The following is a 24,451-nucleotide window of genomic DNA, read 5'->3' as shown; positions in this document are numbered from 1 at the left end:
GAATCTGGATTGATGGTTATCATTCGCATCTGCGTCTAGGTACGTCGCAGCTTTCGTACCGTGCAGCCACGGGGCTACCGTCGGCGACAGCTGCGACGACGATGACGACGACAACGACGGCGGCGGCGGCGACATGACCGACTGCGGCGACGACGTCGGCGACGCGAGCAACTGCGCCGGCGCCGGCGGCGACGCGAGCGACAGCGCCGCCGGCGACGACGCCCGCAGCGCATTCCTTTAGCCAGCAAGTCCACCAGCTTCGCCTCGTTCCTGTTCAAAAGCCCCAGCGTGACGTCATCCGTAAGGATGGACTCCACGGCCAGCTCCTCCGGCAGCGGCAGGCTGCGGAGAGCATCTTGCTTGCCTTTGAACTGTTTCGCGACGTCGGACAACGTAGCTACTTCCTTGTTTGTTGTTAGATGCCTGCAGTGAAGTGAACATTTATATTTTAGCGTTAAACTACTTACAAGTTACATACCATGAGTACTACTTACAAGTTATATTTCCATTATAATTATAATTACACTAGGTTATGCCCGAGATTTCTTCCGAATCGACTTCTAACTCCTTTTTTAACCTCTTAGGGGTTGAATTTTCAAAAATCCTGATAGACGAAGACGTCTAGACAGAGCAATCGTGTAATAAGTGCGGGACGAAGGAGCGTCCCGAACTGGCCTACGTAGCCAGGGTCCTATGATGAAGGGTTGTCGTGGTCGTCTTTCACCACGAGACCAATGGTGTCGGAATACTGTCTAAGCTAAGGACTCTTTGTACTGTGTCTCAGCTAAGGTACTGAAAATGGTCCACAAAGCCAGAGAACTCATGTCCACTATCATGCGAAGGAAGCTCGCTTTCTTTGGACATTTACAAAGAGGAGCCCAATTCTCATTTCCAAGATTAGTTTTGGAAGGAAGAATTGAAGGCAAAAGGGCTCCAGGTCGCCAAAGACGCAAATGGTTGGGCCATATAAGGGGGTGGACACTGGACAGCGCATAGTTCGCTTTAAATAAAGAAACTTTTCGCATCATGACCTCCAAACTTCGTTTCGAAGAAAGCACGCGATGATGATGATCACCTATGGAAAAATTATTGTATGTAAGTACTTACATTAGGATAAATCTACCGGGGCCACAAGATGGGCCATCTGCTTTTTTAACCATGTTTTCCAATTGCTTCATTAGTAAATACCATCGATAGTAAATAAGTAATTCCTGCTGCCAAAAATAATTTTACACGAAAACCAAGAAAATCAACTGAAATTTTTAACCATTTTGTTTGACTATAGAATATTTTGACAGGTCTATTCGAATAATGAATGAAAAATTTAAATTTTAGAATGTTTTTAATTTCATTTTAATGTTTGACATTTTTACTGCCTATTCTTACAGTATCATGGAAGTAGGAATTACTAAAGAGGCTGCCTACTGTTAGTTTAATATTTTTTGTGACTATTAATTATGGCTATTTTCATCAAAACTATGTAAAAATAGTTATAATTTAACCATTGATTAGGAAGGTTGTACCTTTTTGTTTTTGTAATTTTTACACTGTTTGGGTACCTAATCCTATAGTCCGCGCCAAATACATAGTCGTTCTTAGAGTTAACCGCAAGTCGCGGCGCAATAGCATTTTTTAGGCGTCAGTGGGGCGCGCGGCGCGAGGTAGCGGGGCACACTAGCCCACGCGCTGCAGATTGCGTTCGCCATCTGCATTAGTGTGTGTTATTATCCGTACACAGTACACGGCGCGTGGAACAATACCTGTGCGAGCTCGCACCTGCATCGTAGGTCAGACACAACTATTTAACTGCCGGCAACGATACTATGGGTACCACCCATACCTACTCACCAATCACCATATTCAAGGCGATCTCCGACTTCGGAACTAATAACATTGTGTATCAAATCATCAAATGATATCGACACAATAGCAATACTCATACAAGTGAATTTTGTTTGTAATTATTTTATTCATGCATTTTGTAATAGAAGCTGTCGCACCGCCTAAAGCTGGGCCTCATTAATGCCCGTATGTTTGTGTCCCGCAAATTGCTAATGCGCGTGGCCGCCAATATAGTGACGTCAGCACTAGACTGAAGCACAGAATATATAATAGACTGAAGTTTCGAGCTGATGGTATATTTTTATTTCGGCTGACGTCAAAATACCGTCATTTCGATGTTAATGAGACATGGTTCCAGCGCAATAGCAATTTGCGGGACTTATATCTATTCGCTTACAGGTCTGTTTACATTGGTTTTAAATACTGGACCAATGAAAACCGACCTTACCTCACACATCGTAGCGCTGGCGACGCGACGTCCGCATATTCAGCACGAGCGGCGACAAGGTCAAGGCGGCGTACACAGCATTTCTAGTGCATTGTTAGGATTTCTGTGGTTGATACTATACAGTCAGTAATGACTTGTATAGTAAAAAGTGACTTGTGAGTGTCGGTGGTTCAGTGACCGATATCGCCCAAGCGTAGTTTGTAGGGTTCCGTACCCGAAGAGTGCCAACGGGGCCCTATTACTAAGCCTCCGCACCGCCCTCCGCTATCGGGCTGTATCTCTTGAACCGTAATAGGTATAGTACGCGACAGGTTGAGATAGCAATCGGGGTGGCGACGCCCCGCACACCCGCACAACCCCGGCGCGGGATTAGTCACGCCACCCTCCCCGGTGACGCTGTAGCGGCCAGTAGGGCCTACGCATAGTCAATCCGAAACAACACACAAAAAGCGGAAATAACGCGGGTGTGCGGGGTGTCCCCCCCGTCTCATACCCCGATTGCCATATCGACCTGTCGCGAACTATAGAGAGCTGAACTTTTCACACAGAATGTGTATTTCTATTGCATTGCCGCCATTTTAGTGACGTCAGCACTGGACTGAAGTTTCGAGCTGATGGTATATTTTTATTTTGGCTGACGTCAAAATGACGTCATTTCGATGTTAATGAGACATGGTTCCAGCGCAATAGAAATTTGCGGGACTTATACGGAACCGTCCTTGCGCGAGTCCGAGTCGCACTTGACCGGTTTTTTACCAAGTTTAATACTATTTATATTTTAATACAATTTATGCATAATGTTTTTAAAATGTAGATTAATTTTAGTGAAAACTTTTACTTAGATGTACTTACCTATTTAAAATTAATTTCTACTTTAATAAAATATGTGTGTTTTAAACATAACTTATTTTTTTATTCACTTTCCCTTCTATACTTTAATTTTCCAAGGTTTTGACGACCTCCGTGGCGCAGTGGTAAACACTGTTGTCTTGTTAGTGGGAGGTCCAGGGTCGATTCCCGGCAGGGGTTTGGAATTTTATAATTTTCAAATTTCTGGTTTTGACTGGTGAGAGGCTTCGGCCGTGTCTAGTTACCACCCTACCGGCAAAGCCGTGCCGTCAAGCGTTTTAGCGTACTGGTACGATGCCGTGTAGAAACCAAAGGGGCATGGGTTTATTAAAAACTGCCATACCCCTTACAGGTTAGCCCGCTTTAATCTTCATATTCATTCCTTAGACAGCATCGTCACTTACCACCAGGTGAGATTGCAGTCAAGGGCTAACTTGTATCTAAATAAAAAAAAAGGTCATTCTAAAGGCTGATGTACATTACTTTCGTTACATACGTGAACGCTGAAAACCTAACACTCCTTTTTTTTGAGTCATCAAGTAAAAGCCATTGTCGTTGTTGCAGAAGAATCAGTAGCAGCAGCAGCAGCAGCGGCAGCAAGGAAGCCATTGGTAATGCGGCGACACAGCAAGAGGCGGAGGACGGTGCGGCAATGAGTCGCGACGTGTCCACCAAACTGGCCGCTGGCATGGACCGTTGGCAGACCACCTTCGAAGACATGATCCATCTGCGCTCGTCCAACAACCATGCCTTCAAGGACAATTATTGGGTAAGTTTTTGAAACCATATAGGCTTGCCTATATATAGGTCTGGTAGGTATAGGTATATAGGTATAACTATATAAGCACGCCTGCCCAGAAGCAGGCGTGCTCCACCTATGTTGGTGTCATTGTCTACCTGTGAAGCTGGGACGTCCTCCTTCTAATCGGAGGTCGGGGGTTCGATCCCGAGCACGCACCTCTAACTTTTCGGAGTTATGTGCGTTTTAAGTAATTAAATATCAATTGCTTTAACGGTGAAGGAAAACATCGTGAGGAAACCTGCATGCCTGAGAGTTCTCCATAATGTTCTCAAATGTGTGTGAAGTCTACCAATCCGCACATGGCCAGCGTGATAGACTATGGCCAAAACCCTTCTCACTCTGAGAGGAGACCCGTGCTCTGTAGTGAGCCGGCGATGGGTTGATCATGACGATGATGATGATATCACCTACCATTAGATATGTGATTGTATTCAATGAGACATTCTTTCTTCTCATGCAACCTAAACATTTCTCGAGCTGCGTTATGATGCTCCATTGTTGTGACGTAACTACTATAAAAAAACGTATGAAAAAACAATTTAAAACCGGCTAAGTGCGAGTCGGACTCGCGCACGAATGGTTCCGTACCATCGATACTAATATTATAAGTGCGAAAGTGTGTCTGTTTGTCTGTTAGTTTTTCACGGCCCAACAGCTTAACAGATTTCGATGTAATACGGTACAGCTAACTAGCTTACATCCCGGAAAAGGACGTAGGCTACTTTTTATCACCTCGGGCCTCATCTAGTCTCTCTCTATACCTATATAAATATGAATCCCTAAATGTGTTGCTGATCGCAAAATCTCGCGAACAGCTAAACCGATTTCGCTAATTCTATTTTCATAATATTCGTTGAAGTACGAGGATGGTTCTTACGGAGAGAAAATTTAAAAAAAAATAAAAAAAATATTTTTCATGTACCAAAATTGTAGTTACAAAGTAATAATAAATTAAGTTACATTGGAAATGCTTATCTCTAAACAGAGATTTCTTCCAGCTTCCCATTCAAGGTTGTGAGTAAGGCGTATCAAGAAGTGGAATAGGTCTACGGTACTAGAATCTAATAAACTACATAAATATCTACATCTACACTAATATTATAAAGAGGAAAACTTTGTTTGTTTGTTTGTTTGTTTGTTTGTTTGTTTGTTTGTTTGATTGTACTGAATAGGCTCAAAAACTACTGGACCGATTTTAAAAATTCTTTCACCATTCGAAAGCTACATTATCCACGAGTAACATAGGCTATATTTTATTTTGGAAAAAAATAGGGTTCCGTAAGATATTTGGGTTTTTCGGACACAAGGTGTAAAAAATCAACCAGAAAAGTTACTTATTTTGCGTACGCTGCCTAAACTATAAAAGATAGAACCATAAAATGTTCTAATTAATTGTAGATCTTATAAATATCTACAAAAAAGTCCGCGACACACTATACCCATCTATGTCGAGTGAGGCACAGCAACCATTTTTTTATTTAAAAATCTTGAATTTTTTTTGGACTACATTTAAACGCGTTTATTTTACTCATGCTATTAATCCTTATCAAAATAAATGATTTCATCACTAAGAACAGTTTATGGAGATAATATTTGGTCTTTGAATGATTAAAATTGGACGTTTGGTTTTGAAGTTATGGCGAAATTAAAATATTACGATTTCTGCTGCACGGCCCGTTGTATTATATAAAGAGGTAATGTCGTTAAGTTTGTTTGTAGGGGGTAATCTTTAGAACTACTGAACCGATTTTAAAAATTCTTTCACCAGTAGAAAGCTACATTATTCCTGAGTGACATAGGCTATACGGGATCTTTAAAAACCTAAATCTACGCGGGCGAAGCCGCGGGGATCAGCTAGTCTTATAATAAATACCCAAATCAACTTATATACAATAATAATACTTATAATAAGTTATCTATAAAAACGGCAACAAAATCACGTTTGTTATATAGGAGAGCCCCCTTCAATATTTATTTTATTCGATTTTTTAGTATTTGTTGTTATAGCGGCAACAGAAATACATCATCTGTGAAAATTTCAACTGTCAGACTCACGGTTCATGAGATACAGCCTGGTGACAGACGAACAGACGGACGGACGGCGGGGTCTTAGGAATAGGGTCCCGTTTTACCCTTTGGGTACGGAACCCTAAAAAACAATTAAAAACTATGATTGTTCTCACCGTATTCTCGCCGCTACGCGTTACATCTCGCGCGCAAGTGAAAGTCACTTAATTGGGGTAAAAGTCTACTCCATCAAATAAAGTATCACTACAATTATTATTATATTTTATGAATTATGAGACATTAGTCGATGCCCGCGACTATGTCCGCGTGGATTTAGATTTTAAGGGGACTCAGTTCAGTGCTTTCTTCATACAAACGTAGGAGGGAAATTACAACAATATTCGATATTGTACGCACAAAACTAAGAATTACATCGATTTATCTCGTCATTATCTAGGTTTATTGATGCATAAAACATTGAAAAAATATTGATTTAAAAGTTACGAGGCTCAAAATATTCCTATTTTAACACTAAATTAATGACAACTTTGGACGTAAATAAATAAGATTAGGGATATGAAAATTTTAAAACAATTTATCATTAGACGTTGTTTATTTATTCATTAGCTGAAATAGCTTTACTTTGCAAACATAAATTCAGCAGTTTTTTCTCAAAAATACTTTTCCTAGACCCTTTTCGCGCGCTTGATTTAGGTGAAAATCATCGTGCCTCTCAACTTTCTCATACAATGTCAAGTGAAAAGCAAACATGTTACCCACGTGCGCTGCCCTTCGGTCGAGTGTCCTGCGTCACCTTAAGCTTTGATTTGACTCGCTCCAGCAATGTACGGGGCTGCACTTTGCTTGTACAGTATGGTATAATAATATTGTAAATTGATCACTTGCAAAAGAGCAACCGCCGAGTTTCTTGCTGGTTCTTCTCGGTAGGAACGGCATTCCGAACCAGTGGTAAATTAAACTAGAACGATTCAAAAGCACTTGTAATAAGTCTACTTGAATAAAATATATTATATTCTATTCTATTCTATTTAAAAATTCCGAGGAACACTTTAATTTTCTTCTCTAACTATACCTATATGGAATATCATCATCATCATCAATCGATAGACGTCCACTGCTGGACATGGTGTCTTGTAGGGACTGCCACATGCCACGGTCTTGCGCCGCCTGAATCCAGCGGCTCCCTGCGACTCGTCTGATGTCGTCCGTCCACCTAGTGGGGGTCTTCCAACACTGCATCTTCCGGTGCGAGGTCGCCATTCCAGCACCATGGGGCCCCAACGTCTATCGGTTGTACGAACTATGTGCCCTGCACATTGCCACTTCAGCTTCGCAACCCATTGAGCTATGTCGGTTACTCTAGTTCTCCTACGGAACTCCCCATTTCTGATTTGATCACGTAGAGAAACTCCAAGTATAACTCTCTCCATCGCCCGCTGAGTGACTCTGAGCTTTCTTATGAGGCCCATAGTTAGCGACCAGCCCCCCAATTGTGTAAGAAAAACGTAGTCATTCAATTCGAACTGCCAAGATTTGGAACACCCTTCCAGCATCAGTTTTCCCACCGAATTATAATATGGGTACCTTCAAGTCAAGAGTGAATAGGCATCTTCTAGGCAAGCGCGCTCCATCTTTGGCTGCATGATCACTTGCCACCAGGCCTGATTGCAGCCAAGCGCTAGTCTATAAATTAAAAAAAAATCTCCAGCTTTAGATTTCAGAACAAGCCACAAGTCCATGTATCTGAATCTAGACTCTTTAGTAACAACAATAACACTCGACCGATGTGGTTGAGCAAACGTTGTTACCTGTTCAATTGATAACGCGACTATTTTAACATTCACACGTAACGATACAGTCGGCACAGTCACGTCACTACTGATAATAATAACAATACAGAGTAATACAATGTAAAACATTTAAGAGGAGTTCATTTGTAGCGCGCTCCAAACAAACGTAGTTCAGTTCTTATTTATCCTACTAATATTATAAATGTGAAAGTGTGGATCTTTGGATGTTTGTTACTCAATCACGCAAAAACGGCTGAACGGATTTGGATGAAATTTGAAATGGAGATAGATTATACTCTGGATTAACACATAGGGCTACTTTTTATCCCGGAAAATCAAAGAGTTCCCGCGCGATTTTGAAAAATGTAAATCCACACGGATGAAGTCGCGGGCATCAGCTAGTAGGTAAATATTCATTTTATTTATTTATTACGAAAGCGCCCACAGAATTACACACAAAATTACACATCCATACTTCATTACCCTTAAATAGCGAAAATGTGTTTGTTTGTTGGTTTGTTTGTTTGTCCTTCAAATACATCGCAACGGTGCTACGGATTGACGTGATTTTTTGCATGGGTATAGTTAAAGACCTGGAGAGTGACATAGGCTACCCGGGAAATCAAAGAGATCACACGGGATTTTTTAAAATCTAAATCTAGGCGTACGAAGTCGCGGGTATCAGCTAGTAGTTTATAAATGTAAATGAGTTAGTGAAACCTAATTATCTACTCTACATATTTTATTACCTAGATCCAAAAATAAGCATTAAAATAAAACTATAACGTGCATATTTCGTTTTGAAAGTTATGAATTTATGATCCTTGAAACACCTAGGTACATCAATTTTATTGGTATAGTTTTTGCATTTCACGAGGGCTAGAACGGTATGAGTAAGGTATACCTACTAAGGTTGAGATCTATAGAGCGCACTTTGACTTTGCTCAGACTAAGATTGAGTTAAAACGAGACAGATTTATGTGAGAGATATAGGTCTGTCTCGTTTAACTCTGTCTTAAGTCTAAGCTAAGTCAGAGTGCGCTCTATAGGTCTCACCCTAAATGTGTGCGTTTGACAGCGCTTGCTCGCGACTGATTGGCGAGTTAACTTTATTTGTGGTAAACGACGTTACCACAAATAAAGTTAACTCGCCTTCGTGTACTGCAAGAACTGTACAAGCTTAGAGTTCCGGTGATAGCGTAAGGTTAGGACGTCGGCCTTCTGTTCGGGAGGTCAGGGTTCGATCCCGGGCACGCACCTCTAACTGTGATATTTCACTTGATTTCATGTTGATTTGAATTGTACACAAATGTCACATTTAATGAGGAAAAGGGATTCTCCCATGATGTAGTATTTTTAGGGTTCCGTACCTCAAAAGCAAAAACGGAACCCTTCTAGGATCACTTTGTTGTCTGTCTGTCTGTCTGTCTGTCAAGAAACCTATAGGGTACTGCCCGTTGACCTAGAATCATGAAATTTGGCAGGTAGGTAGGTCAGCAGACATTAGGGGAAAAATCTGAAAACCGTGAATTTGTGGTTACATCACACAAAAAAAATTAAATTGTGATCCGTCTAGTAGTTTGAGCTGTGCGTTGATAGATGATTCAGTGACCTTTTCCTTTTATATATAGATTAAAAAAATACCTATATTTATTTTGTCCATTTTTCAATTAGAAAATAGTAAACACGATATTAGAAACAGACGACTGGACAAATAAGGAACTTAGGTAATAGAAAAAGTTGACAAGTGGCTTCGACTCTCCACAAATAAGAAATCTTCCGAGTAAGACACCTACTAGTTACTTATGCTAGCCCTACACGTGGCTACTTGGTTGATGTATAACACTCTTATAACGTCTCTCTGTCCATTATGCACGGTTGACTAGTTGCCTGGCAACTCAGTCGACGGCAATATATATATAGAGCAAATAAATGAAAAAAAATCATTAATACAAATTTATACAAATAAATCATTTAAAAATAATTAAAACTTAATACCAAAGACTCTGATTACCATGTCAGAGATCAACAGAGCAATCTTTGAAAAAAAAAAACTCAGTCGACGGCAACCTTTAGAACCTGTAACGGCGATTACAGTGCCCGGCAAACAACTTGAGCATTGACGCGATTAGCTGGCGAATGGCTGGTGCACGCGATTGGTTGATTAGTCGACTTTCGCTTCCCGGATTTGCCAACTTCCTCCCACTACACTGCTCCAGGTCCAAGTTGTTTGCCGGGTACTATACGCACTACACTTCCGTCATCCGAGTTCTATCCGTCATCCGTGAGAATACCAGCGATTATCTACGTCATACGTCAAAAGCTCCCGTACAAAACAGAAAAGAACGTATTTTCACGGACTCGGATTAAATGCAGTGCGTAACCGCTCTTATTTTTATGGGAGTCGCCGTGCTATGCGCACGGAGTTGCGGCGACTAGAAACTTCCATATAAAAACAGGCCAAGTGCGACTCGAGCACCGAGGGTTTCATATTAAAGAAAAAGAAAAATGGTAGTAATCACATTTGTCAACGAACCGCAAAACTATCTTTGTTTGGTATTTTTTCGATATTTTGCACGTTCAATCAAAAAAGTATTATTACTACTCGTACTCGTGGAGCATGTGTGAACGTGTGGAGCCAGCTTAAGATGTTATTTAGTAAACGTGATTTACCGGCTCGCTTGTAACTGCGTGTGTACAGTGTATTGCGTGAGAACGATCGTTTTACCACTCGGCTGCAATACATATATAATATACCTATAAGTCCCGCAAGTTGCTATTGCGCTGTAACCATGTCTCATTACCATCGAAATGACATCATTTTGACGTCATTTGACGTAGGTATATTTGAGTAAAAATATACTATCAGCTCGAAACTTCAGTCTAGTGCTGACGTCACTAAAAAGACGGCCACGCGCATTAGCAATTTGCGGGACTTATACCACCTAATAATATTATAGAAATGTAAATGTATACATTTGGTTATGTTATGCATTTTATCACTGAAATATTTATACTACTTACAATTAAAATTTTGAAATCTTAAATTACAGACATGGTATTTTTCACGTATTTTTAAGAGTTCGTTATATTTGGATGAAAAATCAATTTGAAATTTGAAAAGGCAATGTTGACTGAAAGGCCGGATTACTTTGCCCGCCATCAAAATCGAAACATTTTGGTTTAAATGTTAAGTTATCAAAAAAAAAATTACAAAGCGAATTTGCTTATAAATTGATTTAGGATGTAGGATTTAGGTAGGTGGAATAAGCCCTTAACTCATTACATAGTCGGGGTATGAAGCGGGGAGACGCCACGCACACCCGCGCTCGCTCGCACCGGGTTTGCGCGGGGGCTGTGCGGGAGTGCGCGGCGTTACCTCCCCGATTGCCATCTCGACCTGACGCGTACTATACTTATATATAAATTGTCTGTCATGGAAGTCCATTGGTTTCTACGTAATAAATTATAATGACAGCACCACACTTCCCTCGACACCGGAAGCAGCATTCGTCATTCCACTCACGGTGCCAGACGAAATCGACCAAACTCACAATCAATATCACACGAAAATCAACCTTAATATAATGATCGTTAGACTCGTTTTAGATCACAGTGAAAGTCATGGTGTAAAGAAAGTTATTATACGTTGTATAGGTACCCAGTATTAATAAAGCATTGGTCATACACAAAGCACGACGGCAGCGACTACAAAGCGGCTCCTAAAAGTTTTAATATATATCGGCGCAACATCATATTAAACTCGAGTTATTTGATGATGTGTAACTCTTAAAATAATTACAATGATTTAAATAATAGTGACAATATCAATTAAGTTTTCCAAATCAAAAGTTACGGTTTTGATTGTTTTAAATTAAAGTTAAAGTTAAATTATAATTATTCAGTTAAGTTAAAATGATTAATTATTTGTTGTAAATAGGTGCGCAGCAAGTTAAACAATTTATTGAAATGATTTTCGTTACATTCATTATCTGATTCATCCCCTCTCGATTTTGCTATAAATACGAGTGTTTGTTGCCGCGCGCCTCTTTTTTTTTTTTTTAGATTCCGTGCTCGGCTTCCGCCCCGTGCGGACGTTTGCTGATGCGCTCCGTTTCTCGGTACCGGTTTGAACTCTCTCGCGCGAGTTCACCAGTGTCAGTGCAAGTGCCATTATCAGTGCCATCGGATTGTTCCTGCGTTGTGTGTAGTATTAGTGTAGTTCTAGGATCCAGGTCCCGTGAGTACACTAGTCTAAGCGCAGCATAGGTTCACACCCCCGTCACCCAAGGGCGGGGACTCACATTAGGGCCACACCGTAGGTACCCACCTCCCTGCCTTGGCAGGGAGGACCTTTAGCGCCACCGGGTCCACTATGGGCCCCGACCAACCCGCTCCTGGGCCCCATCAGGGCCCGGAGCTGCCCCAAACCATTTGGCAAGACCTGGACATGACTGCACTAATCGCCGACCTCAAAAACCGAAACCCCATCTACCTTAATAAATTTAAGGTAGACCCCACTAGACAGCCTGCGCGCTTTGACCAACCCCCGGCATCTCCTCCCTCGGCCATGGCCATGGAGGACGATACCCCGTTAGTGACACCGACAGACAATAGGGAGCCTCACTCCAAAACCCCAGCTGGGCCCTCAGCCCAAACACCGATCCCGCCTAAGGAGCCACACTCCGAGACGTCCCCAGCCTCCTCTGAAACAGAGGAATTTACGACTGTACAGACGAAGGCCCAGAAGCGAAAGCTGAAGGCCTCCAAGTCCCACGCAAACCCACCTAAAAAGGTGGGCGTTGCAGCCCCTTCAGGGCCCGGCACTCAACCCACAACCTCCCAGGCAACCCCCGAGGAGGAGTCGGAAGACTCCCCCATGGAGGATTCGCCAAGGGAAAAGGTCCCTCCCCTTTTTATTAGGGAAAAACTCAGCTGGCAGCGCATCTTGCCACTGTTAGACCAGCGGGGCATCTCGTTCACGAGTGCCCGCTCGACCGCCATTGGAATCAAAGTCCAATGTCCGACTTCAGGCGACCATCGCCTCCTCACCAAGACTCTCCGTCAAGAGAATGTAGGGTTCCATACCTACGCTCTTCCCGACGAACGCGTTCTACGCGTAGTCATTCGCGGCCTTCCGAAGGAGCTGAACACCGACCACATAAAGACAGACCTCCTTTCCCAGGAGCTGCCAGTACTAGAGGTTCACAGGATGTACCATCCTAGAACCAAAGCCCCCTACGAGATGGTGCTCGTAACCCTCGAACTTACCCCCGCGGGTAAGAAAATCAATAACATCACATCGGTGTGTCGTCTCACGGGTCTTAAAATAGAGCCCCCCCGTAACCGCGGCAGGATGGGCCAGTGCCATCGCTGCCAGATGTACGGCCATTCCGCAAGGAATTGTTTCGCCCACCCCAGGTGCGTAAAGTGCCTAGGGGACCACGGCACCTCCGACTGCCCCAGGAAGCAACCTACCGAGGAACCCCCGAGCTGTGTTCTTTGCAGGTCTCAAGGGCACACCGCGAATTATCGCGGATGCCCTAAAGCCCCCAAGGAGCAAAAGCGAAGGGTCAAACCGGCCGGCCGCAAACCTGCTGCAGCTCCCCAACCCGCCCAGAAATTCATCCCTGCGCCGGCTCCGGCCACCAACGCATGGGAAAAACCCCTTCCCAGGGCCAACCCCCCTGCGCCAAAGCCCACCCAGGCACCCCCGGCCAAGCCCACCCAACCAGCCCCGGTAAAGGCTTCCGCGCCTACGCCCCAGCCCCAAGCAGAGCCTTCTCTCCATTCATCCGCGGCGGCTAACGCTGCGGATAATCTCCACTTAATCGAAACTGTCCTCGCCTCTATTGATATAGTAGAGATGGAAGTTTTCGCCCGGACCTTCAGGAAGGATCCCAAATTAGCTCTTACCCAACACTTGGGTCTGCTCATCTCCATTAATAACCTTAAAGCAACCCACAATGGATAGTACAACCAAAGGTAGATTGAAACCCCACTCCTTAGTAGTCGCGTTCTACAACGCGAACGGCCTTATCGACCAAATGGACGAAGTCCGCGAATTTGTATGTGCACATCAAACCGACATTCTCCTAGTGCAAGAGACCTTCTTGAAACCTAGTAGAAGTAATCCCAGAATTGCTAATTTTAATATAGTCAGAAACGACAGGGCCACTGCTAAGGGTGGCACTGCCATATACTACAGAAGGGCTCTTCACTGCACTCCTCTCGATCCTCCACAACTAACCAATATGGAAGCTTCCATATGTCAGGTGAGTATGACTGGCCATCCGTCGGTCATACTAGCATCCGTCTATCTCTCTCCCTCGAAAGATCTGTTAGAAAGTGACATCCGCGCACTTCTCTCATTAGGAGACTCCGTTATCGTGGCCGGAGACCTTAACGCCAAACATCAAAGTTGGAATTGCCGCTCCCCGAACTCACGAGGACGCCAACTCGAAAGACTGACGCACCGCCCCAATCTTAACTTCATAGTTATAGCCCCTGACACACCGACTCGTTATCCAATGACCGACAATTCAACAGACAGACCGGACATACTCGATATAGCTCTTCTAAAGAACATCGCCCTTCAGGTGAGTCCTTTGGAGGTGCTGTCCGAGCTAGGCTCAGACCACCGTCCCGTCCTAATGCGGCTAGGACCCCCGCCCACCGCGGCCCCCCCGACCAAAACAGTCATTGACTTCAAGAAGCTCTCAGAGCATCTTAAGTCTATAGACTCAGTGCACATCTCTCAAATTCCTGACATCATAGGTAGTCTAGATGAAGCGCATGCAGCCTCACTGCACCTTACTAATCATATCCGCGATGCTCTAAGCGCCTGCTCCCGACAGATGCCGAACGGTTACACCCGTCGACAGTTGCCGGACGACGCCAGAGAGCTCATCACCATCAAAAACGCTAAACGTAGAGCCCATGACGCATGTCCTAACGCCGACAACCGGAGAGAACTCTGGAGAGCCCAGAGGGAGGTAAAAGCTCGCCTTGCCGAACTCCGCGACGAACAATGGGACAGGAAGCTGAGTGAGCTCAAGCCATCGCATGTAGCCTACTACAGCCTGGCGAGAGCTCTCAAAGCCGACCCTGTCTCGGCCACTCCTCCGCTTTTACGTCCCAATCAACCGCCCGCCTTTGAAGATGTCGATAAGGCCGAATGCTTGGCCGATAGCTTAGAAGCCCAATGCTCCCCGAGCACCATCTCTGTAGACAAGTCCCATATAGAACTAGTCGAAAACAAACTAGCATCTATCTTCTCTTCCGCCCCAGGTGGCGATCCAATCCTCCCGACGAATAGCGGCGAAGTTCGTCAAATTATCAAAGAATTTCACGCCAAAAAAGCCCCAGGCCCCGACTCTATTAATAACAAAACTCTAAAGTTACTCCCCGACGTAATAATCAACCTCCTGGTTGTCATTTTCAACACCCTCATGGCGGGATGCTCCTTCCCCGACAGGTGGAAAGAAGCTACCGTTATAGGCATCCCCAAGCCAGGGAAACCTAGGAACCTCCCTACTAGCTACCGCCCCATTAGTTTGCTCAACACCCTTGGCAAGGTGTATGAGAAAGTCATCCTCAACCGACTTAGGTCCGTCGTAGAGGAGAAAAACCTCCTCAACGACGAGCAATTTGGCTTTCGAACCAGACACTCATGTGTTCATCAAGTGCACCGCCTCACGGAGCACATCCTTCTCGGTTTCAACCGATTCAAAACGAGAGGCATCCCAACGGGAGCCCTCTTCTTCGATGTAGCCAAAGCCTTCGACAAGGTGTGGCACGCCGGCTTGATCTACAAGCTTTACCATCTTGGCGTGCCCGAAAGACTCGTACGTTTACTACGAGAATTTCTCACCAATCGAACTTTTCGCTACCGTCTGGATGGGACCCTATCCTCCCCAAGACCTCTCCGAGCTGGAGTCCCTCAGGGCTCCCTGCTCTCGCCACTTTTGTACGCGCTGTACACCAGCGACATTCCCAGATCCCCTCATGTTCATATAGCCCAGTTCGCGGATGACACCGCTCTATACAGCTCCGACTTAAACTACCGAAACGTTAAAGCTCGACTCCAAAAGGCAGTCAGTAGCCTAGGCCACTGGTTCCGCCTTTGGAGGATAGAGGTTAACCCGGAGAAAAGCGCAGCAGTGCTCTTTCAAAAGTCCAAAAGGAAATCACAATACAAACTTCGACAGACTGAAATAACTCTTTACGACCGCCCCATTCCCTGGCAAACTAATACCAAGTACTTGGGTGTAACCTTTGATGACAAGATGAGCTTCGCCGCGCACATTCGTAGAGTCCGCAAGAACGCAGCGTATGTGCTCTCCCGTCTTTACCCCATGATTTGCGCAAAGAGCAAAATGTCACTTCGACACAAAGTCACGCTATACAAAACGTGCATCCGCCCAATAATGTCTTATGCCTGTGTTGCATTTGCACACCTGCCGCCCTCCTCTCTCAAACCTCTCCAAGTCCTACAGAATAAGTTTATGCGTACGGCCACTGGCTCCCCGTGGTACATGCGCAACGTGGACCTCCACAGAGACCTCCAACTCCCGACAATAGCTCATTACTTTAAACAGCTTTCCAAAAATTATTTTGAGAAAGCCATTAGACACCCCAACCCCCTAATAGTTGAGGCAGCGATTTACACCCCTGACCGAAACGACCCCCCAGATAAAAGACGCCCTAAGCACGTCCTTAATGACCCCGACGATCAAATCATGACCGACAATGCACCCTATCTCGTAGGGCTACACAATTCAACCTCATCACAGCGTCTTCGCCGGCGAAGACGAGGTCCCCGATTTCTAACGTCACCCGGACGTGGGCTCACGCCACGGCCTCGGGGGCGTACGGACTAACCAGTAGTCCAACAAACCCAACGTCATCCTAAGCCGTGGTCCGAGCCTCACAGGAGGCGCCCTTAGGAGGACGTTGCCCCCCGACCTCTCGAATTATTTCTTCGAGCCCTAGGGCTCACCCCCAGGCGGAGCTTCGCGCTCGCCAACCCCCCCGGTGACGCTGTAGCGGCCAATAGGGCCTACGCAGCATAGTCAATCCGAAACAACACACAAAAAACCGCGCGCCTCATTACGGCTTGAGCAGCCGAACAGTACAGAGCTCTTATTATTGTTACGCTGTTACTTTATAGAAATGTTCAATAAAAGAATTATTTTGAAGAAATTATAGTTTGAATACTGTTACCATGCAGAGTGATGATAATAGTGAAGCGAATGATGTCAGCAATGCTCACATCATTATTTTTAAAAACACTTCGGTGTCGGTTCCTCCGTCATATACGTAACAGTATAGTTTGCGTTTAGGTAAGCGTCGTCTTTGGACGACAATAGAGGGGAGGTATCTGCGCATGGGTGTCACCTTACTACTGCGCGAGAAGCCAATGATTGATCAACGAAACTCTTTCTGAAAAATGCAGTAATTTTTTTATATTTTTATTTGAATTAAAACTTTTTTAGGTGTGAGTTTATCTTAACTCACCTCGCGAATAGAGTATTAACTTATACCTGTAACTTGAACGACGTTTCCATCTAATGGCCGTCGAACAGAACCGCTATTTTGAGGCCGCCATCTTGTATCGAGGTGTTTAAAAGTACCAAGTAGTATAATAGTGCCATAGATCAAAAACCCGGCTTTACTTTATCATCATCATCATCATCATCAACCGATAGACGTCCACTGCTGGCCATAGGTCTCTTGTAGGGACTTCCACCCGCCACGGTCTTGCGCAACGAATCCAGCGGCTCCCTGCGACTCGTCTGGTGTCATCCGTCCACCTTGTAGGGAAGTCTTCCAACGCTGCGCCTTCCGGTGCGAAGTCGAGTATTTTACTTACTACGACTCTACTTTTAAAACATGCCTTATTTATTTTGATTTAACCGTAATAATTCACTCATTTCTGCCACTACTTAACTTCAACCGGGCGTAAACGATGTGTAACTAACTGGCCAGTGTAAATCTGGCGAGGCGCAGAGCAGAGCATTATTCACTGCCAAAAAATTATCGAACTTTCTTGCATTGGAATAATATCAAAAATCAATTGACACAACTCAAACTTTTTCTTTTACTCTCTGTGATCTATCAATTATTGTTTCAATTAATTTTTGATATTATTTAAAGTTAGTAAAGTCAATAATGGGCTGGCAGTGAAAAATTATCTGCGTTGCGCAACACCAATGTGTGCTGGGCCTGAACATTCACATTTGAAGCGTTATTGCCGTCTGCTGCTGCCGCCACGCGTCGTATTTGGCCAAGGCTTTAATCCATTGATGTTATACCGTTGTGGCGCGTGACCGACACGTAAAGAAAGATTTGCTGTTTGTTAGTGACGACAACAATTTATATACCTATTAGATAGAACAGACAAATGTACGTGTTACGTGAAACGTGTCTGGATCACATTTCGCCTAAGTGTTACATATTTGCTACCTATAATCTATACCTCAGTACCCTTGTTATAAATGCGAAAGTGTTTGTTTGTTGGTTTATTGGTTTGTTGGTTTGTTCTTCAATCACGTCACAACAGTGCAACGGATTGACCTGATTTTTTGCATGGGTATAGATAAAGATCTGGAAAGTGACACAGGCTACTTTATATCCCGGAAAATCAAAGAGTTTCCACGGGATTTAAAAAAAAACCTAATTCCACGCGGCCGAAGTCGCGGGCATCAGCTAGTAATATTATAACTTAGAAACATTTAGTTTAATCCAAACTAACATTATAAATATGTTTCTGTCTGTTAGCTTTTTACGGCCCATCCAACAAACAGATTTCGACTAAAGGTATACTACTACAGAGATAGTTTATCGTAGGGAAAATAGACATAGACTGCTTCTTGTGCCGGCTCAAACCTCTGGACGGACCGGGCTGAATTTTAGCGGACAAATAACTACTTATTATAACGCAGACATCCGCTAATAGAGGATTTTTGAAAATCTAACCCCTAAGGGGGTACAATAGGGGTTTGAAATTTGTGTAACCCACGCGAAAGACGTCGCGAGCATAAACTAGTATAATATTATGTTGAACGTGTGTAGATCACATTTCGCAAAGTATAAAATATTTTCAGCCTTTGATTACTTACGAAACATTTAGTTTAATTATAAACCTGAAGAAAGAGAAACACTAAGCGAGTGTAGTGGAAAATGGTCTTAGCTTTTTGTACTTTAATATACAATTGGTGAAAACAAAACGCGAAGGAGAATCAAAAGTTGCCATTTATGCCAAGTCTAGATTTTATTTGCTATGAAGTCAAGTACAAGTCGTAATAAAAATACCTTTTCACATTTCAAAATGGCGCCATACAGCCGCCATATTGATTTTTTCAATAAACTTATAGGCAGTGCTACTCGGGATTATATTGTAAGTATTTTAACTATAGACCCCTAATTTTCAAAAATCCTTTCTTAGCGGTGTCTACGTCATAATAGCTATCTGCATGCCAAATTTCAGCCCGATCTGTCCAGTAGTTTGAGCTGTGCGTTTTTTTAAATATTATAATTTATTTTTATAAAAAGCCGTGATAGCGTAGTGGTTAGGACGTCTGTATCCTATTCGGGAGGTCGGGGGTTCGATCACTTGCTTTAACGGTGTAGGAAAACATCGTAAGGAAACCTGCATGCCTGAGAGTTTTCTATAAAGTTCTCAAAGGTGTGTGAAGTCAGCGTGGTGGACTATGGCTAAACCCTTCTCTTACTGAGTCTTAATCTATTAAAAGTATAAGCTCCTAGCAAAGGCATATTACACAGTCGAAGACTATGTAAATGATAAAAAAGCTTGGATTTGACTCGCTCCAGCAATGCATCATCATCATGATCAACCCATCACCGGCTCACTACAGAGCACAGGTCTCCTCTCAGAGTGAGAAGGGTTTTGGCCATAGTCTACCATGCTGGCCAAGTGCGGATTGGCAGACTTCACACACCTTTGAGAACATTATGGAGAACTCTCAGGCATGCAGGTTTCCTCGCGATGATGTTTTCCTTCACCGTTAAAGCAAGTGATATTTAATTTCTAAAAGCGCACATAACTACGAAAAGTTAGAGGTGCGTGCCCGGGATCGAACCCCCGACCTCCGATCTGGATCTTTGCACGGGGCTGCAATTGCTTGTACGGTATGGTATAATAATATTGTAAATTGGTCACTTGAAAAGAGCAACCGCCGAGTTCTTTGCTGGTTCCTCTCGGTAGGAACGGCATTCCGAACCAGTGGTAAATTAAACTAGTTGACGATTAAAAATCACTTGTGAAAGTTTACTTGAATATATATTATACTAGCTTATGCTCGCGACTTCGTCCGCGTGGGCTACACAAACTTCAAACCCCTATTTCACCCCCTTAGGGGTTGGATTTTCAAAAACCCTTTCTTAGCGGATGCCTACATCATAATAGCTATCTGCATGTCAAATTTTAGCTCGATCCGTCCAGTAGTTTTGAGTGTAACACGATAGGAGTAAATTACTAGAGTCGTTTATACGAATTCAATCAGTGACACAAATCCGAGCACATATTATAATGATAGGTATATAATAGGTATTTGGGTCCATTTCTCTGACGGCAGACAAATACCAAATAGATAAGCGCTCAAAATAATGGACTAAGAGCCCGGGAGGGCCAGACCTTCGTTTTTTTAAAATATGTTCCTCCCGTTTGTCCTCCGACATGGCGGTCGCAGATTGTTCTGTACCTGTACTGTAGGCCTTCGTTACTTTATAACAGCCGAAAGTTTATCTGCGTATTGTCTCCAACACAGGTAGGAACGATCAGCGACTATGAAGTTTGGATCATGGTGGCTTTGGGAGATAACAGGCAACAAAGGTGTAAAAAAATCTTATGTCAAAGTATAAAGTGTAATTTTTTTACATTTTCTTCGGAATAGTCTTAGAACTCACGTCATGCAATGCCAGCCACTTGTCGTTGCAGCCCCCTGCTAGACGCCCTTAAAGTTTAAACAATAAAGGTGTCTGGCGGGGGGCTGCGTTCCTCTTAGTGTTGGGGACAATAAATGCGTACAGAAAACTTCAGCTTTTATAAAATAAGGAAGGTCTGGCACGCGCTGGCTCTTTTTCCATAGGTATATAATAGATATTTAGGTCAATTTCTTTGACGGTAGACAAATACCAAGTAGATAAGCTGTCAAAATAAGCTAATCTATCCATCAACAGTAACGTGTCTTTCGTAATACTGAGAGACAAAAAGAAAGTGAAATCCGCGAGAGGTACCGAGATGGCAACCGGGGAGGGAACACCCCGCACACCCGCACAGCCCTCGCGCTAACCCGGTGCGGCCGAGCGTGGGTGACGTGCGGATGTACGCGGTGTCCCCCTGGCTCATACCCCGATTGCCATCACGACCTGTCGCGGGCTATAGGTACGTGAATAATATGACGAGGCGCGATGCCATGAATAATTCATTATATTATTTGAATGATGTAAATTAGAACTGTAAAATTAAACAGCTGTGATAGCCTAGTGGTTAGGACGTCCGCCTTCTGATCGGAGGTCGGGGGTTCGATCCCGGGCACGCACCTCTAACTTTTCGGAGTTATGTGCGCTTTTAGAAATTAAATATCACTTGCTTTATCTAATTACTATACAAATCATACATATTTTCTACTGTCGTACGTTTCATAAGGTATCTTCTTTCTTATTCATCAGTGGGAATGAATTTTACCTATGTCTCTGTGGATACGCCTTTGAATTTTATTTTATTCTTTCACTAGCTGATGCTTGCGACTTCGTTCGCGTGGAATTTGGTTTTTTAAAAATCTCGTGGGAACTCTTTGATTTTCCGAGATAAAAAGTAGCATATGTCACTCTCCAGGTCTGTATCTATACCCGTAAAAAAATCACGTCAATCCATTGCACCGTTGCGACGTGATTGTAGGACAAACCAACAAACAAACACATTTTCGCATTTGTAATAAGGGTACTGATTTTCACGATAAGCAATGAATATGCAGTTAACACAATGATTATAAAAACTCGCGTGCAATTAATAGCCCTGGCCATTCAATAGCGGCTCGCTCCCGTTCTGTGTTGCTCGGATTTCTTCTCATTAACATATTTGCCGAGAGACGTCGATCGGCCGCCAGATCGTTGTTCTGATAGTGATAATGGCTGCGACAATTTATAACAATTTATTACTTTCGATTTGTTACCATTGGTTTCTATTATTTATGACTAGGCCTCTTTTTCGGGGATCTGGGGTAGTAATAAAATATAACGCGAATGTTGAATAGAATAATTATACTTTGCCTATTCCATGCCGTATGGATCCGAGACATGGTCGCTAACTATGTGCCTCATAAGAAAGCTCAGAGTCACTCAGCGGGCGATGGAGAGAGCTATGCTTGGAGTTCCTCTACGTGATCAAATCAGAAATGAGGAGATCCGTAGTAGAACTAGAGTAACCGACATAGCTAAACGGGTTGCGAAGCTGAAGTGGCAATGGGCAGGGCACATAGTTCGTAAAACCGATAGACGTTGGGGTCCCAAGGTGCTGGAATGGCGACCTCGCACCGGAAGACACAGTGTTGGAAGACCCCCCACTAGGTGGATGACATCAGACGAGTCGCAGGGAGCCGGTGGATTCAGGCGGCGCAATACCGTGGCGTGTGGAAGTCCCTACAAGAGACCTATGTCCAGCAGTGGACGTCTATCGGTTGATTATGATGATGATGATGTATTCCATGACATCGACGAAGTAGCTACAATTTGTCTGTTTTGGCGGGTTATAGCAAACTAGTGACCCGCCCCGGCTTTGCAGTTTTACAATTTTCGTAGGGATCTCTAATTTTCAGGGTTCCGTACCTCAAAAGGAGAAAAGGATCCCTTGTAGGATTACTTTGTTGTCTGTCTATCTGTCTATCCGTCTGTCCGTCGTATCTGTCAAGAAAACCTACTAGTTGGGCTGATTTTTATCCCGGAAAATCAAATAATTCCTACGGGATGTTTAAAACCTAAATCCATGCAGACGAAGACGCGAACATCATCTAGTACATAATAGCTTTAAGCATGATCGACATCTGTGGTTATCACGAGCTTTAATGAAAGCTTATCATAATCGGTCTGATAAGTTCCAAAGAGAAATTTAATCCGAGATATTAGTGTTGGCATAAAACGAACTACATAATTTAATTCCTAGTAAGCAATAATTTATATAGTAAAGAGCTAGTAAGATGAAAGCAAATGAATAAATAAATGAAACTAGCTTTTGCTCGCGACTTCGTCCGCGTGGACTACACAAATTTCAAACCCCTATTTCAAAAATCCTTTCTTAGCGGATGCCTACGTCATAATAGCTATCTTCATACCAAATTTCAGCTCGAACCGTCCAGTAGTTTGAGCTGTGCGTTGATAGATCAGTCAGTCAGTCAGTCCTGACCTTTTCCTTTATTTAGATGTATGGCAGGCGGGGGCAAGCTTAATCAGTCCTAAGTAAGTAAGCTAAGTAATGGTTTTGATTTTTTAAAGAATTTTAGCTTCGTAGTGACACTCGCGTCATAAAGGCGAATCTAATGACGTACCTACCTATTAGTTAGTTATAAGAACGGACATACAGGTCAAACACACAACCCTCCTTTGGCTTCACCGCAGTCGTGTAAAAAAAGCAAAGTTTTGTGCCTAAATTTTCTCAAATAAAGACTTTTTTCTTTTCTTTCGTTTTAACTTGTATTTTCGTTGTTTTAGGCACAGAATGGCTTCGACGAGCTGCGCCGGTATGTGAAACAGGGCAGCGACTTCAGCAAGGAGTTGGCTACCATACTGCAAGAAAGGTACCCAACATATTCTCACAGTCAATCTAGTCAAAATAGGTACCATAGTATACCGGCAGTCGAAGGTTCGATCCCGGGCTCACACCTCTAAATTTTCGGAGTTTATACATGCGTTTTATTACTAAAACTACGTTATATTATGAAAACATCGTGAGGAAACCTGCATGCCTGAGGTGTTATTCGTAATGTTCTCGAAGGTTGTGATATCTGCCAATCTGCACTTGGCCAGCGTGGCGGACTATGGCCTAAACCCTTCTCGTTAGAGTAAAGACTGTATTGCGAGATATATACCAGAACGGATTCTACTGTACTGTAGATATAACTTGTAATACAAGGAGTAGGTATTGGCATAAACAATAAGGTATTGTATGATTGCCGCAACTGTAGAAAGCGAACGTGTACAGACGATAAGATTGCTTATCTATGGTTATATATCTACCTAGTGTATAAACAATGCTATCGGTAAGCGAAATCCGCTTGCGTCATGCTTAGTAGGACCTATTTAATTGTCTAGAGTTCTAAACTTTTTTTTAAACTAGTCTGCGTGGACTTAGGTTTTTGAAATTCCCGTGGGAATTAATTTTCCGGGATAAAACTAGCTAATTACTTTCAAAATTACTAAACTAACTTTCAAAGTTTTAAATTTTTTTTTTTTTTTTTTTTTTTTTTTTTTTAATACAATAAAACTTAAATCTAGCCTTATCTAATTGCTATATAAATCATGACCGCGTGGAATGGTGCCAAGAATACTGGCTGCATTTCCGCGCTGGACAGCCAGGCTGATCCGCTGCGCAAAAAATGAGCCAGCCCTTCTGTCACCAGAGGTAATGTTTAATAATGTATAATAATCTCACTTGCAAAGTAAGATTACTATACC

General features: G+C 43.3%; 1 protein-coding gene across 2 annotated transcripts in view; it reads left to right on the top strand.

The window, feature by feature from the left end:
• Positions 1–24,451, top strand: part of Nost (Nostrin) — a 101,665-nt gene that overhangs the window by 57,560 nt on the left and 19,654 nt on the right. For both annotated transcript variants that reach the window (XM_069508974.1, XM_069508973.1), the window contains exons 2-3: positions 3,704–3,908; positions 23,489–23,574. In XM_069508974.1, coding sequence (XP_069365075.1) covers positions 3,792–3,908; positions 23,489–23,574 — 203 coding nt within the window. In that variant the 5' untranslated portion in view covers positions 3,704–3,791. The remainder of the gene's footprint in view (positions 1–3,703; positions 3,909–23,488; positions 23,575–24,451) is intronic.

This window comes from Maniola hyperantus, chromosome Z (genome assembly GCF_902806685.2).
Source record: "Maniola hyperantus chromosome Z, iAphHyp1.2, whole genome shotgun sequence".
Lineage (NCBI taxonomy): Eukaryota > Metazoa > Arthropoda > Insecta > Lepidoptera > Nymphalidae > Maniola > Maniola hyperantus.
The sequence above is the reverse complement of the archived record's forward strand: the minus strand, read 5'-3'. Positions and strand labels throughout refer to the sequence as shown.